Genomic DNA, 16,479 nt, shown 5'->3' on the forward strand with positions numbered 1-16,479 from the left:
TAATAATTTAATAGTTTTGGTAACTCAAAAGTTAAAATAAAATAAAATTATTAAAATTTTTAGTGCTAAATATTAATCGATCATTATATTATCCTAATTCAAAAATTGAGAACTTCAGAACTGAGAATTTAAGAATATAAAAATTTTGAAATCTAGAAATTTATTACATAATTCAATTCATTAGCAAATAAGTAATTTGAAAAGTTGGAAATTTGAAAATTTGATGAATTGAGAGCTTAGAAATTTAAGGGTTTGGAAATTTTTTAATTTAAAATGTTAAACATTTGAATATTTTTTAATTCAGTAATTTAGTAATTTATAATTCTAGTAATTTAGTATTCTAGTAATTTAGTGATCTTGTAATCTAGTAATCTGGTGATCTTGTAATCTAGAAATCTAGTAATCTAGTAATCTAGTAATCTAGTAACCTAGTAATCTAGTAATTTAGTCATTTAGTAATCTAGTAATCTAGTAGTCTAGTAATCTAGTAATTTAGTCATTTAATAATTCAATAATTTAGTAATCTAGTAATCTAGTAATCTAGTAATCTATTAATCTAGTAATCTTGTAATTTAATAATTTAGGAATTTTGTAATTTTGTAAGTTATTAATTTAGTAATCTAGTGATTTAGTGATCTAATAATCTAGTAATTTAGTACTTTATGGATTTGTGAATCTAGTTGAAAAGTGTGGACATCCTGTTCTTTAGAAATTTACAAATGTAGATATTTAGATGTTAAAAAGTTTGCTAATTTAATTTCAACATAAGAGTTTAATATTCCACGTACGTAAAAGTTGAATAATTTAATAAACTCATAAAATACAAAACTATTCTAAACTTCTAACACGATCTATACGAGATATCCTTCGTCCTATATCCTTCACACTAGGTGGGGAATCTCGATCCATATTCTGGGGGGTGCAAGGTCTCTTTCTCCCTACCTAGTTACGTCAATGGTGCATTCACGTTTTTATTATATCACTGTATCGTTCGATCAACCTTGTCCAGCTAAGCTCCTATTCTCCTCCTCCTCGTTTCCCTTCCCCTAACCAGATTCAAACAAAAAAGGTTTATGATTGACGAGGTACGCTATGGAATTTATCCTCTTTTGTTACAATCTATTTTAAAGGAAGAGTCAGCTAGAGAAGGAAGTGTTGAGCTCCGTTGCACACGGCTGACTAAATTAACTTGTTTGGTAAAATCATAAAAAAAAAATATCTCAAACAATTCACGAAAGGTAAATAGAAACTGATTTCATTTTATTTCAACATTTTTAACAAAACTGTACTTGTTCATTTCAAAATTTATTTATTAGTAATATAAATAACTTTTTAATATTTATTTTTTAATTTCTCTTTTTAATTTTGAGGTTATTCAAATATTTAATCCTTACAATATGACAGATTTTATTCTAGAATTACAAGGATAAGTTAGATAGAATTTTATTATTTTATATTATATACTAAAGATATTTTAATCATAACAATACAATGAAGATATAATTTATAATCACGATACAATCAAGATATTTTATAATCTTGAAACATTAATCATGCACTGTTTTTATTTAGACTAATTCGCAATGATATTTTTTTCAGTGATTTAATAATTACAATAACAATAAATTCTTCTAAATATTAATAAGACAGATTTATATATATCTTATATTGAAACTAAAAATATTTCTTTTAATAAAAAAGATATCAGCGTTCATAGTACATTATGTCGATAACAAAACATAAGCATGGTAAATCAAGTCAAAATCGACTTTAAGGACCTCATGCGACGAAATTGAGAAATTAGAACAAGGATTATCAATGTTCGTTTGCTACATAGTTGCACACTGAAAGAGCAAGGACAGTAGCCACGTTTGTATACAAATACGGTGTTGCAAGGTTTTGAACTAAAGAAGCATCATTTTCTCATACTTTCCTCTTCAAAATATTCCTTCGGCTATAAAGTACATTCTGCAGTGTAAAATATTTTGTATTTAGAGTGACGTCGCAAAACTTATCTGAATTTACAAAAAATATCTTGAAAAAAGTGTGACAATATGTAATTTTAAAATTTAACAACATTGTATTTATTTTTTTCTATGAAGTAATATAAGAACAGTGTTTGTTTTCAAAGTTTCGCATTTTCGCCATCAGGGGTCTATAATCTACTGGACCATCAAGATCCCGGTATCTCAAAAAATCTTACTGATAAATTATATTTACTCAAGTGTTAAGTTTGACAAGATACAAGGAAAAGAGATTGCAGTTTTTACGTAATACAGAAGAAATCACCTGTTACGTTTGTTGATAAGTTCAAAAAATATTTTCGATACTTTTGTATTAAAGATTCACTATTTTTGTAACGAAAAAATATCTCTCGGTTGAGACAAAATTAAAATCAATCGTCATCGATCTTGTGAAATATTGCGAACAGTTAATCACTGCGTATTTTGCTTTTTGTACATTATATTACATCGATAAGGGTCTGAGACAGTTCCGTTATCAGTTATGTATTAAAAAAATAAACATGAAAGAGACGTATTAAGATATATGTACAAAAATGTACGAAGATAGTCACTAATGCAAAATTCATGGAACATTAGATAGCTCAGACAATACGTAACACGAGTGTAACACAATATTTTTGTAATCCTATTGCAACATAACCCGCAGTTATAACTAATAATAATCAACGTCAAGATCAATAGTGATAAATATAAGTAAATACTACAACAGTGTAATCATAGTGTCAGTGTAATATTAGTGTGATTATAATATCAGTGTGATATTAGTGTAATTATGACAGTGCAATATTAGTGAAATTATACAATCAGTGTAATAACTGTAATTAAAATAAAGAGTAATAATAATCAATACGAATAATAATAATTAATATCAGTATTAATTATAATAAATTTAAGTAAATATTACAACAATATAATTATAATTTCAGTGCAATATTAGTGTAACTATAATAACAGTGTAATATTAGTGAAATTAAATAATCAGTGCAATAACTATAATAAAAATAAACCGTAGATATAATCAATACGAATAATAATAATCAACTATATTAATTGTCATGAATATAAGTGAATATTACAACAGTATAATTATAATAACAGTGCAATATTAATGTAATTATAATAACAGTGTAATATTAGTGAAATTATAAAGTCAGTGCAATAACTATAATAAAAATAAACCGTAGATATAATCAATACGAATAATAATAATCAACTATATTAATTGTCATGAATATAAGTGAATATTACAACAGTATAATTATAATAACAGTGCAATATTAATGTAATTATAATAACAGTGTAATATTAGTGAAATTATAAAGTCAGTGCAATAACTATAATAAAAATAAACCGTAAATATAATCAATACGAATAATAATAATCAACAATATTAATTGTCATGAATATAAGTGAATATTACAACAGTATAATTATAATAACAGTGCAATATTAATGTAATTATAATAACAGTGTAATATTAGTGAAATTATAAAGTCAGTGCAATAACTATAATAAAAATAAACCATAATTATAAGTGATATGAATAATAATAACCATTAATATTAATTATAATGAATATAAGTAAATATTATAACAGTATAATTATATTATCAGTGCAACATTAGTATTATTATAATAACAGTATATTAGTGAAATTATAAAATCAGTGTAATATTAATTATAATCAAAATAAACCGTAATTATACGAATAATAATCAACATCAATATTGGTAATAAATATAAGAAAATATTACAATGGTAATTATGTGTAATATTATGTGTAAAATTATGTGTAACATTATAGTATAATATTAATGTATAATAACAGTAAATACTTATATTATCACAGTGTAATTAACAATACTAAATAAAAGCAGTAACACTGACTATAATAATTAATATAAACAAAAGTGACTCTGAAATTGTGAGAATTATTTCGTTCGTTTGTATACACGAATTGCATAATTTTGTTAAGTAACATCAATTAAACAGAAAGTTTAATTCAACAAAAAACGAAATAAAAGCCGGAAAAATGACGGATATACCTGGCATTTTTATAGACTCATTTTCCACATTCTCTGAAGCCTCCTTGCTCTTCATGGCTGTAATTTCTGATACTGTCAATTGTGAACTGCTCAAATTCTAATCTGTTACTCGATGATACTTATATCGCACATGTTATGCCCCACCGATCTACGATCGCCACCTCTCCCAGGTCTCCTTTTTGCTTTGCAACAAATGTTATTTCGTCGTTGGAAAACGGACAATTTGCTTTGTGACAATCTTTGAGTGTATGACATGAAGATTTCGATGTTCAGAATATTTGAAGGTTTTCGATATTTCATGATAATAATCAATTATTCTTAATTGTATCGCTTCTTGTTGCAGCAGTAATCAAGTCCTTGTATTCTTTTCTAAATGTAGTACTTTCTTGAAATTTTTGACATTTTATAATTGAAAGACTTATTGAAAACGTTTTATCTTGCAAATATTGCAAATGTGAATTTCCTTTAAATAAATTTTTTTAATGAGATGTTCATTTATTATTTTATTAGCACCACTAATTTAACTGTTAATCTTTTATTAACAAATTGTAAGTACTAAACAAATGTTGTTAATAGAAGATGTTTATTTATTATTTTACTTACTATTATTTTGCTTCATTTTATTTTATTACTTTCCTGTTTTATTAGTATTATTTTTATTCTATTAGTTACTAATATTACTTTATACTATTTTGTAACTTATTTTATTTTGTTATTTCATTAGTATTAATATTACAAATAAAATACTGTATTTATTAGTATCATTTCTTAGAGATCAAAAACACATTTTTATAAATTTTGAAAAACATGCAATGAAAAATACAATATTTTTACTATAACATTTTCAGTAATAAAATAGACTAATCTCTGAAATATTAACAATATGAATGTGTATATTAATCGTATAAGGTTTCAATTACATTGAAAGTTTGAAATACAAAATTATTTTATAACTATTTTTTCTTAAAATTTAGAAATGGAACCTAAAACCATGAAACCATTAATTAGTGGTGTAATTTATTTTTGTTTACACGTGAGTTAAATAAATGATGTTTATTGTGTCACTATAACAATGTTAGAATTCCACACAATATGTATTGAGATTTTAGATTTGCAATATTCAGAGTTTGAAGATTTAAAATTTAGGATTGTTTATTTTATTTCTAAATTTAGTTTAGATACATTAAAATTTTTAATATTTAATAATTTAGGATTTTTGATACTTGGATGTAGAAATCTAAAAATTAAAATATTTAGAAATTTAAGAATTGGAAATTTGTATTTTTAAAAGTTTCATTTGGATAGTTGGTAAATTTTGATATTTTGTAAATTTGAAAATTTACAATTGAAACAATTTAGGAATTCAGACGATTAGTAATAAGAAATTTGTAAATTTGTACTTTTCAGAAATATAGAAATTTAAAAATTCATTAATAATTAAATTTAATTAAAATTAAAATCTAGAAATTGAAAAATTTAAAGCATTCTAAATTTTGAGTATTTGAAAATGTAAGGATTTAAAAATTTTCAGATTACAATATTTGAAATGCTAAAAATTTACGTAGTTAGGAGTTTGAGAATATGAAAATTTAAAAGTTCTGAAATTTTAGAATTTAGATGTTTGAAGCTTTGAGGTTTTTGGATTGAGAATTTGAAGATTTGAAAAATTTTACAATTTAATAATTTGAAAAGTCGGATAGTTCAAAAATTTGAAAATTTGCAAGATTCTGATTTTGATATAAAAATTTCAAAACTAGAATTTTCAAATTTCCAAGTCTTTAAATTTCTGAACTTTTAACTTTCGCAGTCCCCAAATTTTAAAATCTCTAAATTTCTTACTGTCCATGTCTTCAACTTCCCAAATTTTTGAATTTCTATAATTTAAAAAATTTCTAATATTAAAAATTAATTTCACGATGAATCAATGGAACTCCCTAAAAGAAAAAAATGAAAGAGCGTCAAGCAGGAAAGCATTACGTCTTAAAGCAGGATTTCCCCTACTTGCAAAGACCTTCACCAAGATGTCGCGAATATGTAACATAAACAATCTTCCTCAAAGACGATGCAATGTCGAGTTCTTACATCCCTGCTTACGTGAAAGCGATCGAATAGTGTATTTGTCGGCCACTGAACTCTACATTACCTAGAATCTGCAGTGATTGCGTACATAAAAAACCGGCTCATCCTGAGAAAAGATTCTAAATAAGGGGAATCCCTGTTTCTTTCCAAGAGCGACTCTGACTTACTGTTCCATTTGCACCAACATAAGTTACAATACAAGAAGCACTGAAACTACTCGACTTAACACACTAAGTTACACTACGTGTGTATGATTTACATCTCCAACGTTTTGGCGTAAACGAAATTTAAGAGTAGAAACGGTTATTAATGTCACGTTTTGAAAAATTGCTTTTAGTTTATAAAAGGAGCATTTATATGAAAGCCAATGTCAGTGAATGTGAAGGAGAGGTACGGTGCAATTATTCATAGCTTTTATAAGAAACAAGTTTTGAGATAATTGATCTATATATACCGGGTGTCTTAGTTGAATCGATTTGTTTAAATACCTTTGAAAATATTGATGCAAGGAAATGTTTTAGACAAAAGTTACGTATCTTCAGGAAACGAGTTATCCGGTGAAAGTAGCTTTCTTCAGCATAAAAGAGAATTGCTACAAATCCAGTTTTAATTACTTAAGTTTCAAACATTGCCATAGTTCAGGTATTTATTGAAAACAGAAGAAAATATGAAAAAAGAGGTTTTCTTAAAAAACTTTTTTTCTAAATTAAAATACGTTATAGATATTCTTAATGCGCATGTGCATTACGAACTATGCGCATGTCTCATCTTTACTGAAGAAACTATTTTCTTACTTTCTGCTAAATATTTTAAGTTTATCTATATAAGTATATTTAAACTTTCAGCTATTATATAGCTAATAATTATAATAATAATAATTAGTTAATAACTATTAACACTGGGCTTACAGCAATTGTTGACATTTGTTATTGTGAAAAATATGATCAATGTGTAAAAGTTTTCTATTCTATTATTAATATTTTCAAAAATGAAATTTAAACAATTTAAATTAAATTCAATTGCTTATCGAAAAAATTGTCGAACTAAAATTTTATAAAATTTGATGACAATAGAGAAACTTTTTAAACTCTATAAATGCATCACAAATATTTGAGTATCATAAAAACTTCAACAAAGTTTAAGTTTGTTAATAGTAGTTTTCAATATCCGTTTTACCGAAGTCCCAAGAAAAAGTGTCTCGGTGAACAAACAGGCCGATAAATTGTTTATCGAATTACTCTTGATAAATCGATAACGATCGACAGACTCAATGAAGATTGAATATAAAAACATATTTTCTTGGGAAGCGTTAATTGTATTACTAAATTCCCCACAGATAAAGTTCCGTTTCTGATAGCAGATCGATAGTGCCAAAGACAAGTCAATAACGTGTTTAAATAACTCTATTCTTTATTTCTTTTCTCTCTATAATAATAGATAGTACGTGTATAAAAAATATTGTATTGCATACGTTGTTTCCATTTTTTTCGTGACTTATAAAAATACGTTTTAATTATTTTTTAACGTTAAATTACAACTATTTCAATTTGTGAAAAACGTCGATGAACATGTAAAAGAACATTTTTGGACATAACAATATACATACATTAACTTACATATATATATAAAATTTATATTATTAGAATTTACAATAAGAGTGATAGGCACAATTTAATATTTTTTGTAAGACAACGTATATGCATTGGTATAACCAAGAATTTTAGAAGCTTTATATTAGAAATTTAGAAACTTTCAAAGTTACAGATTTTGAAATTCTCAAATTCCCAAATTTCTACATTTCTGAATTTTTTAATCTCTAAATTGTAAAATTTCCAAAACTCGCTTATTTCCGCCTAGTGTAAGGCACTGCCGTTACTAAATCTAGAGAATTTATTAAAATTCTGTGTACGCCAATGCCAACGAATCTTATGCCTATAAGCTACAAATCTGTATTATCCGTCGAATGCAGGGTCAATCGTGACCTAATCCTACAACATATACAAGGATGAGCATAATATATATGTACAAAGTTACTTCGAGTAAAATTATGTGATTAAATTTTCTCACTGGGAGAATTTCATACTCTGGACAAGTAATATTTAAAGTAATTTACAGCTTACGAAAGAAAAATTAATAGAATCTAAAATTAAGGTTGTCACTATTGCGCTGATCCACTGTCCAAAAATTAAGTTGAATTTTGTGGCCTCTTTACATCATTCTTTTTTTTGGATAAGCTCAACTCTGTACATGAAAATTTAAGTTACGAAAAAATCATTTTGTACTTTTCAAACATGAAACGCATTTTGAGCTTGTTCTATCATCTATTTTCAAGACATATACTTATTAATGAAAAAATGAAGAATTCATCAAATAAAGAATGTTTACTTTACATTACCTAACTAGCAAAATACCACCGGGCTACCGAAGATAGCTTTTGTTTGTGTGAGCATACATTTTAACACTTTAACGACCACACATTTTATGCAATTTAGTCTATTAGTCTTATTTTATATTGACAGAATTAAGTTTGTGATGTATTAGTTGCTATATGAACTTAATTTTGAGACATCAAAGTCTGATACAATTTGATAACATAAAAATACTATGAAATAGTATTGCGAATTTTCAGGGATCCAGACCCAGAGTTTATACTCTTTCGCATACCGAGCATGAACGCAGCAGGGAGTGAACGGCCGTACAATGCACGTGCGGGCTTTGAGGAACTTACGTTCCGAAAGACACCACCCATAATCCAACTGGTCGAGTAAATCGTGTGGGCAGCCGTGTCGTAATGATGATTTTAAGCGACGATAAGAACAAGATATGCAAACGAAGATTCGGGATGCGGTTAGAAAACAATTAGCCGCTGGCCTGCCAACGATGGACGCCGTATTGGACCGTATCGAAGATGGGCAAATGCCTGTTGCAGTTACTTTACCTATCGCAACAAGGGGCATTGATTTTGGAATAGTTTTAACATATTTTTCAGTACTTAGTATAAAACATGTGGATATGCCCAATATTTATAGTGTCTATCGTGTTTCTCTGGCTCCGTTGGAGGTCAAGCTTTTGCTGGCCCGAAGAACATATACTTTAGTCCTCCAAAACTCGGAAGAAACATATCATTACAATGAAGACATGCATCTTACCAATTTAGTACGTACGGTTACACTCATGTCTGAGCCGATTAAGCGTATAATAAACGCTATGAGTGTAACTAGTGATGGATATACATTCCAAATGTCCACACGAACATAAGTATCGCGTGATAGACGTTGTATCCTGAGACCAGAGACACTTCTGTCGAACTTCCGAAGAACTGTCGTCGCACTGGCTAACCAGCGCCAATAAACAACAGGCGTAGTTTTAGTGAAGCAAATTCTACTGGGGCCATATTCGACGTAAATCACATCCTTCAAAATTCCTATGAAATTATGCCGGAAAACTTCGAGCATACGGAACCTCTGCGAAGAGACATCTATGAGGTAAATGTATTTCTCCATAGAATTCAGAAATATCTTCCTAACTCGTCGATGGCGTGGTTGAATTTGCGTGCGCCGGCAGAACCGCTATTAGTTAGCAACGAACCGGAAAACATTCGGATTCCATCAAGAGGGGTGAATGAAGATCTGAATGCCTATTATCGGCATATCATTCCCCAAGGTAATATTACCGGTTACTGGTCGCTGAAAAAGATGGCGAAAGCACAGGCCTTAGGCCAGATGAATTTGTTAGGTGAGCTGCGTATACCAATTTGAAGCTTAAAGTTTTCTAAAAATAACAACAAACTTTTCAGAAATATTTTATAACGAAATGGTTAGTTGTTAGAGTTCTCATTGACTACTATGTACAATGTACAGTAAAATAATCCTTTCGTATTAAAAATATTCATGAAAAATTTATATAGAATTTTTACTAATTAAGCTTCAATACAAAATTACAAATTTCCAAATTATAAACAGTATATAATACAGCAAACGGAAATAAAATAAAATATAGAAACTTAGAAACTATCATTATTTATTCACGTAGATACTATTATTGTTTATTTCAATTATATCTTGCTTAGTTTATCTGTAAACTTTTCCTATGTCACAATTTAAAGCAACTAATTTACATTTACTTTTTGTTAAAGAAGGTATTGTCATTACGCTGTATTAAACATTTATGTAAAGCATTTAAAAAAAGTCTTTCCTAACATTGCAAACCTTGAAACGGTTGATAAGAAGATTTCCATGAGAATATTAATGTACATACATATACATTTATATTATACCTTATGTTCTACGTTTTTTTCTCAAAGGTTGTTTAGAAATATCGTTATCGCTTTTTGAACTTGTACTATCTCTCTTAGGATCATTATGCACCACTTTTTTGGGCGTTGGACATAATCCTAACTCAGGTAATCTGTAACAACAGAAAATACATTAAATTATGTCATGTTTAATGATTCTTATCACTACAGCGCAGATATTTATGCACTTTATATCAAAGACAAATTATATGTAAATAATGTAATGGACTGATCTTTGTGCTTCGCAATTGCATATATACTTTGCAGACGTTCACATACCATAAATGTATAAACACTTGCAATCTACCTATAACTTTACTGAAGTTAATAAACAAAAAGTTTTGTTTTTCATTCAATTTGAATTTTGATAATTCCATAAATGTTTCAGATTTAACATATCTTAATAAAAGAAAATGTTAATACTAAAAAGAAGTAAATTTTGTTATTTGTAAAATCTCTCTTTTGATCATTTATAGACAATATTACAATGTACAGTAATTATAATAATAAAAAATACTAATATGAATTTAAATTAATTATTTAAACAAATATAATTTTACAAATTAAAACTGAGAAATTCATCCAACTTACTGAAGCGGGTCATTTCCATTCATTTCTCGATTTTCGTCTGCGACTTGTACATTATTCGCGTTCCGTGTTGCATTATCCTTATGATGCTGACTAAATTTCTGTACCTGTGACGAATACATACTCTTGGAAGTGATTTGTGTTGGAGGAGCGATTCCATTTTTATCATAATATTTCTTCAGATCGACTGTACAACTCTTTGTACAATTGTATGTTTTATATATACCAACAAGATAGTCGGCAAGTTCAAACATATTTGATCTTAAAGATATAACTATAAATTGTGCATTTTTCGTTCTTTCTTTAATATAGTTTCCAACGATCGAAACATTCTTGAAGTCCAATGCAGCATCTATTTCGTCCATAAAATACAGAGGTGTTGGTTTGTAATGATGTAATGCGAACACAAGAGCTAAAGAACTCAAGGTTTTTTCTCCACCGCTAAGATTGCAAATATTTTTCCAAGATTTTTTAGGCGGTCTTACACTGAATGCGATTCCTTCACTAAATGGATCTAAAGAATCAACCAATTCCAACTCTGCATCACCTCCCAATGTAATCATTTGATACATTTCCTTTAGTTTATCTGTGATTACAGTAAAACCTGCAAGAAACTCTTCGATTCTCCTGCGTCTGACTGTTTCATAAATATCTCTTATTCTGTTACGCTTAGTTGTTATTTGTTCTAAATCTGCTGCACGCTTCAAATACAATGCATCCTTTTCTCTGTACTCGTTAATAAGTTGCATGTTTGGAATTTCTGTGGGTAACCTTTTCTTAGCTTTCTGCAAATTATTTGAAAGAACCTTTTCATCTATTTTACTGAGTTCCTCTTCCGTTAATTCTTTCAATTCTTCCGGATTTTCGCCGGGTATTGCTTGAAGCTGTAGCTGAGCGATCCTTTTTGTTAATTCTGGAATTCTGTGTTTTAACTCTTTTATCACGCTTTTGCATTCTTTCATTTTTTGATCGAGGTCTATTTTAACTGCTTTTAATTTATTTTCCGTGGTTTGCAAAGCATTCAATTCTTCTTTTAGCGATTTTGTAGCTTCGTCTCTTTCAGATAACGCTTCTGTAAGTTCATCGAGTTCTTTCAAATACTCTTTCCCTTTTTCCTCCAATTCGTGTTTCTCTTTCTCAATTTCACGAAGTCTTTCTACGCAGGTAACCACATCGTTTTCTAAACTCTCTATGCGTTGCTCAATCTTTTTCACGTTCCTTTCAGCTGTTTTAATTGCAACTTGTAATCTACAAATTTCAGCTTTAGTTGAATCGATCGATTTAGTTATACTAGTTATTTGCTTCTGCTGAGTCTTTACTTTAGCCCCTGATAAACTTTCTATTTTATCATTGATAGACTTCACTTGTTTCTCAACACCAGTCGAGTTTTCCTTGACTTTTTCAAAAGTTTTCTTAGCAGCGTCCAATGCTTTTTTCAACTGTTCAACCTTCTTTGGATCCGATACCGAATCTTTAGCTTTCTTTTCTTGAATTTTAAGTTGCGTTAATAACGACGGCTTTTGTTCTTCAAGCGTATTCACTTCGATCTGCAATTTTTCTTGATTAACCTTCATATTCTTTAAATTTACAGTCAGCGTATGAATTTGATTTTCTAAGAACTGAGATCTAGCTCTAAGTTGATTGCACTCTTCGTTTGTTTTATTTAAATGTGATTGCAACTTTTCAAAATCAGCCGCGGACAGATCGTTTTTAACTAATTTCTGTCCCATTCTGCCTCTTAACGCTGTTCTTCCGCCTCCACTCATTGTACCAGATAATTCAATTAACTCGCCCTTTAACGTAACTACCCTAAAACGTCTTTGACCATAAGCGATACGCGTTGCTTGATCTAAATCATTTACTACCAACGTATCTTGCAGACCATAATAAAATGCTGGTAATATTCTCTCGTCGTCAACGCGAATAAGATCAAAGAGTCTCGAAGCATTTTCGGGAGTTTGTATCTTTTGCTTACACCTCGATAATAAATGTTGTTGTTTTTCCAACGGTATAAACGTTGCTCGTCCTATATCATTCTGCCGAAGAAATGTTATACATTTTTGCGCGGTCGCCACAGTATCAACTACAATATTATCCAAAGGACCACAAGCTGTTGAAATTGCAACATCATATTTTGCGTCAATAGCTCCAAGATCACCCTGCACGAAAGAACATGATTTAAGTTCTGTATAATTATAATCAGTATATAACAATTAATGCAATAATGCACTTTAGTCTAGCTATTTATTCTAAAGAACCAAATTGGACACAATGTTTTAACTTACCAATCTTCCAAATACACCAGGCAATCTGCCTTCCCTTTTTTCCCGCATTAAGCTACTTATGATCCTATTTCTTGATGTATTTGCTTGCATAGCAGACTTCTGTTCCTCAAATGAAAGCCTCATTGATTTTAGTTTAGAAGTTATTTCAATTTCACGAGCTTTCACTGTTTCTAGTTCTTTTTGTGCTTGTCCCAATTCACGTTGAGTAGACGGAATGTCATTCTCTAAACACTGCAACTGCTGTTTTCGTTCCTCTAAATTCTCTGTTGTCGCATTTAAAGAATTCTTTAATTTTTCTAATTTTTCTTTTTCAGTGGATTCCACAGAAGTATACAACTCTAATTCAGATTGAGCAATGTTAACAGCTGCTTGTGCTTGATCGACATCTTTTCTTAGGTCAATCAACTGCTTTTCAAATTGGGAACGTTCGTTTAGTAATGGTTCAGTTTTCTTACGTATTTCAGTCATCAACGTTTCTAATATAGCTTCTTCCTTCTTTTTACTTTTTTCTTGCTTCTCTATAAGTTCATTACATTCCTCAATATCTTTAGCGCTTTTTTCTGGTACTTTACGCAATTCTTCCAGTTTAGATTTCTCCTGTAAACAATATCAAATTATTACCTTACTATATTAAAAAATTTGCATTCTAATTACAATATTGTTTTTTACTATATCGTGTCACCAAACCTGTCACTTTCTACAAAGTTACTAAGTTAAACAAGCTTGTTATTGTAACAGATCTTGTTTATTTTGATGTTTACTTGCTTTTTCAAAATGAATTTGAGTAAGAATATCGACACAGTAAAAAACGATACTGCACTTTGTAAAAATAAAAATAGTAAACTTACAGTCTTTAAACTTGCTATATTAGCTTTACGCCTTTTATTTGTTTCTATCAATTCTGCATGAAGTGATTCGTCGTGCTTTCTTATTTTGTCAAATTTTGCCACAACCTCGTCCTTCTGCTTTTGTAAATGGTCCCACTTTTTATTTTTTTCGTTAATTACTTTCATCTTTGCTTCTTTTTCGTTAGCAATTTCGTTCATTTTAGTCATAAGATTAGATAATCCTTCATTCAAGTTATTCATTGTATTTTCTTGTTGCGTAACTTCGTTTATAGTTTCAAATCTGTTAAAATAAATGTTGCATTAAATTTATAAATTATTATTTCAATTTTATTAAAAAGCAAACCAGATTTATATTTAAATAAACTACCTTTTGTAACAATACTCTTGGTGTTGTAATTTTGTAACTGTGTTCTCCAGTTGTAAATATTCCACAGCTTCTTGCATAGGTTCTTCCAATGCAGCTTTTTCTTTTTCAACAATTCTAAGGCGATTTAATTTCTCCATTCTATATTCTGTTAAGAGTTCTACATTTTGTGATAGCTTTTCTAATGGTTCTTTGTAACGAAATGTCCCAATAATATCCTCTAAGTATTCAAGCATACCAGTGTCATTCTCATTTTGTGCCTTAGGTTTCATCATTGCTATTTGTTCAACTTCTCCCTATTAGCATATGTTAATATAAAGCAACAAAATTACAAAAGGTAACATTGATATATAACATTGTATTACACACCTGTAGTATTAAAAAACGATTGTGATCTAGATCTACGCCATATGATCTTAGAAGCTTTCCAATTTCTTTGAATTGTACTTTTTTCTTATTAAGTTCATAATACGAAGAATTATCTTTAAATGCTGTTCTAGATATAACAAACTCACTGTTTGGAACAACATCATAATCTGACTGGGGCTAAATAAAATCATTATTTGATAAAAGTTAATAATCATTTCATACAAACAAATTCAATTACATATGTTATGTTACATACATTATCAATTATTTGCTGAAAATGTACAGATACTGTACAGCTATTAACATTTTGTAGTTGACTTGAATTGTGTATTAAAACTGATATTTTCTTTGACCGAATCTTAGTAGCTCTATATCCAAATACAAACAACATTGCATCTATAACATTACTTTTCCCACTACCATTTGGTCCAACAATAGCTGAAAAACTCTAAAGAAAAAAGAAAAATAAATTCATAATTCATAAAAGAATCAGATTCAATGTTTTCAGAAGATCTAACGACTTACCTTATGAAATGGACCAATAACCTGTACACCACCATAACTTTTGAAATTTTCATTAACAATTTTAGTGATCATCAGTCTAGGGCCACTAGTATCAACTTCGCTAATAGTTTTAAGAGGTGGTGGTATATATATTTCATCGTCTACTCTAATTCCACCTTCTTCATCTGTGACCATTGTTTGGGATCGCTGCATAAAATCTTCAATTTCTGCATCGCCTGAAGCTTCACCTTCTTTAGAAGAATCTTTACCACTCCCATTTTCTTTAGCCATTCTAATAATCAATGTGTTATATATTTTTCGTAGAATTCACAAATATATGGAAAATAATAGTAGTTTAAGGTTACAAAGATATCAGTATTTCGTACAAAAATGTGTTCTGTTTTATAATGTTCATTATATATTTTGTGCAAATTATGATCATGAACTAAATATTAGTCAATAACTCCTTAAAAAATAGAATATCACGAAAAATAATAAGTAATCACATTCTCCCGCCTGAACATTTTAAATATAATTTCAGTTTAACTTTATCGTAATTAGCATAAATTTGATGGTTAAATAATTTCCATCTACGTACACATATGTATCACAAATATTTCACTAGTGAAAATATTGTAAAATATTACACTTTTCAATCATTTAATTTGTTGTATTCAAAACACGATGGCAAAAGAACGCCGCGTACTTAAATTTAAAATAGGCTAACGTATGTGTACGCAATACTACCAACAGCTATCTAGTGATTTTTTGTCAAAGAAGTGGTATTTTATTCCCCCATGAAATGAGCATCCACATTGACTACGTTTCTATGTAATGTAATCAACAATTTATAATGGATGCAATGCAACGATTTAATATGCAAAAAAAATATAGATGACAATAGTTTATTATAAAGTAATTAATTTAGGTGCCTCATTGTTACATATATTTCAAATTTTATATTTTCCCGTCCATTATCCAAAAAAAATACTACTTTCGCCGTCTAGTGATCAAATACAAAACTATCAAAATAAGAAATGATTTCTGTAAAATAAGGCACTTTTACGTTTTGTTGTTGA

At 28.8% G+C, this 16,479-nt stretch overlaps 2 protein-coding genes and 1 long non-coding RNA gene across 9 annotated transcripts in view; 1 reads left to right on the forward strand and 2 right to left on the reverse strand.

The window, feature by feature from the left end:
* The window catches only part of LOC100881865 (putative inorganic phosphate cotransporter), a 22,805-nt gene extending 15,781 nt beyond the window's left edge, over nucleotides 1-7,024 (reverse strand). Inside the window, exons 1-2 of the mRNA XM_012288079.2 lie at nucleotides 6,213-7,024; nucleotides 4,070-4,251 (exon numbers count right to left, since the gene is read on the reverse strand). Of these exons, the coding sequence (XP_012143469.1) occupies nucleotides 4,070-4,124 (55 nt within the window). The 5' untranslated portion in view covers nucleotides 4,125-4,251; nucleotides 6,213-7,024. The remainder of the gene's footprint in view (nucleotides 1-4,069; nucleotides 4,252-6,212) is intronic.
* The window catches only part of LOC105662802 (uncharacterized), a 25,855-nt gene extending 15,057 nt beyond the window's left edge, over nucleotides 1-10,798 (forward strand). For all 4 annotated transcript variants that reach the window (XR_013039133.1, XR_013039131.1, XR_013039132.1 and 1 more), the window contains one exon: nucleotides 8,778-10,798. This is a non-coding gene — a long non-coding RNA (uncharacterized LOC105662802). The remainder of the gene's footprint in view (nucleotides 1-8,777) is intronic.
* Nucleotides 7,534-16,156, reverse strand: glu (structural maintenance of chromosomes 4-like protein gluon). 4 transcript variants are annotated; one of them, XM_076534717.1, is made up of 10 exons: nucleotides 15,999-16,156; nucleotides 15,422-15,692; nucleotides 15,153-15,344; nucleotides 14,897-15,073; nucleotides 14,531-14,823; nucleotides 14,164-14,443; nucleotides 13,316-13,912; nucleotides 11,034-13,189; nucleotides 10,425-10,555; nucleotides 7,534-9,834 (listed from the first exon to the last, which is right to left on the reverse strand). In XM_076534717.1, exons 2-9 carry the CDS (start codon nucleotides 15,689-15,691, stop codon nucleotides 10,426-10,428), a joined length of 4,095 nt encoding a protein of 1,364 aa, XP_076390832.1. In that variant the 5' UTR covers nucleotide 15,692; nucleotides 15,999-16,156; the 3' UTR covers nucleotides 7,534-9,834; nucleotide 10,425. The 4 variants fall into 4 exon arrangements, with proteins under 4 accessions (XP_076390832.1, XP_076390831.1, XP_012143476.1 ...); XM_076534716.1 differs by having other exon boundaries at nucleotides 7,534-9,860; XM_012288086.2 differs by lacking the exon at nucleotides 7,534-9,834 and having other exon boundaries at nucleotides 10,152-10,555.
* Nucleotides 16,157-16,479: the final 323 nt, after the last annotated feature.

Source organism: Megachile rotundata, chromosome 8, assembly GCF_050947335.1.
Source record: "Megachile rotundata isolate GNS110a chromosome 8, iyMegRotu1, whole genome shotgun sequence".
Classification (NCBI taxonomy): domain Eukaryota; kingdom Metazoa; phylum Arthropoda; class Insecta; order Hymenoptera; family Megachilidae; genus Megachile; species Megachile rotundata.

Bases quoted from the DNA above. Each gene is read 5' to 3' on its own strand.
- glu (XM_076534717.1), bottom strand. From the start codon at position 15,691: ATGGCTAAAGAAAATGGGAGTGGTAAAGATTCTTCTAAAGAAGGTGAA. The intron at 15,345-15,421 runs GTAAGTCGTTAG...TTTTTTCTTTAG, and splicing joins TTATTGGTCCATTTCATAAG to AGTTTTTCAGCTATTGTTGG. The intron at 10,556-11,033 runs GTAAGTTGGATG...CTGTTGTTACAG, and splicing joins AATGGAAATGACCCGCTTCA to ATTACCTGAGTTAGGATTAT.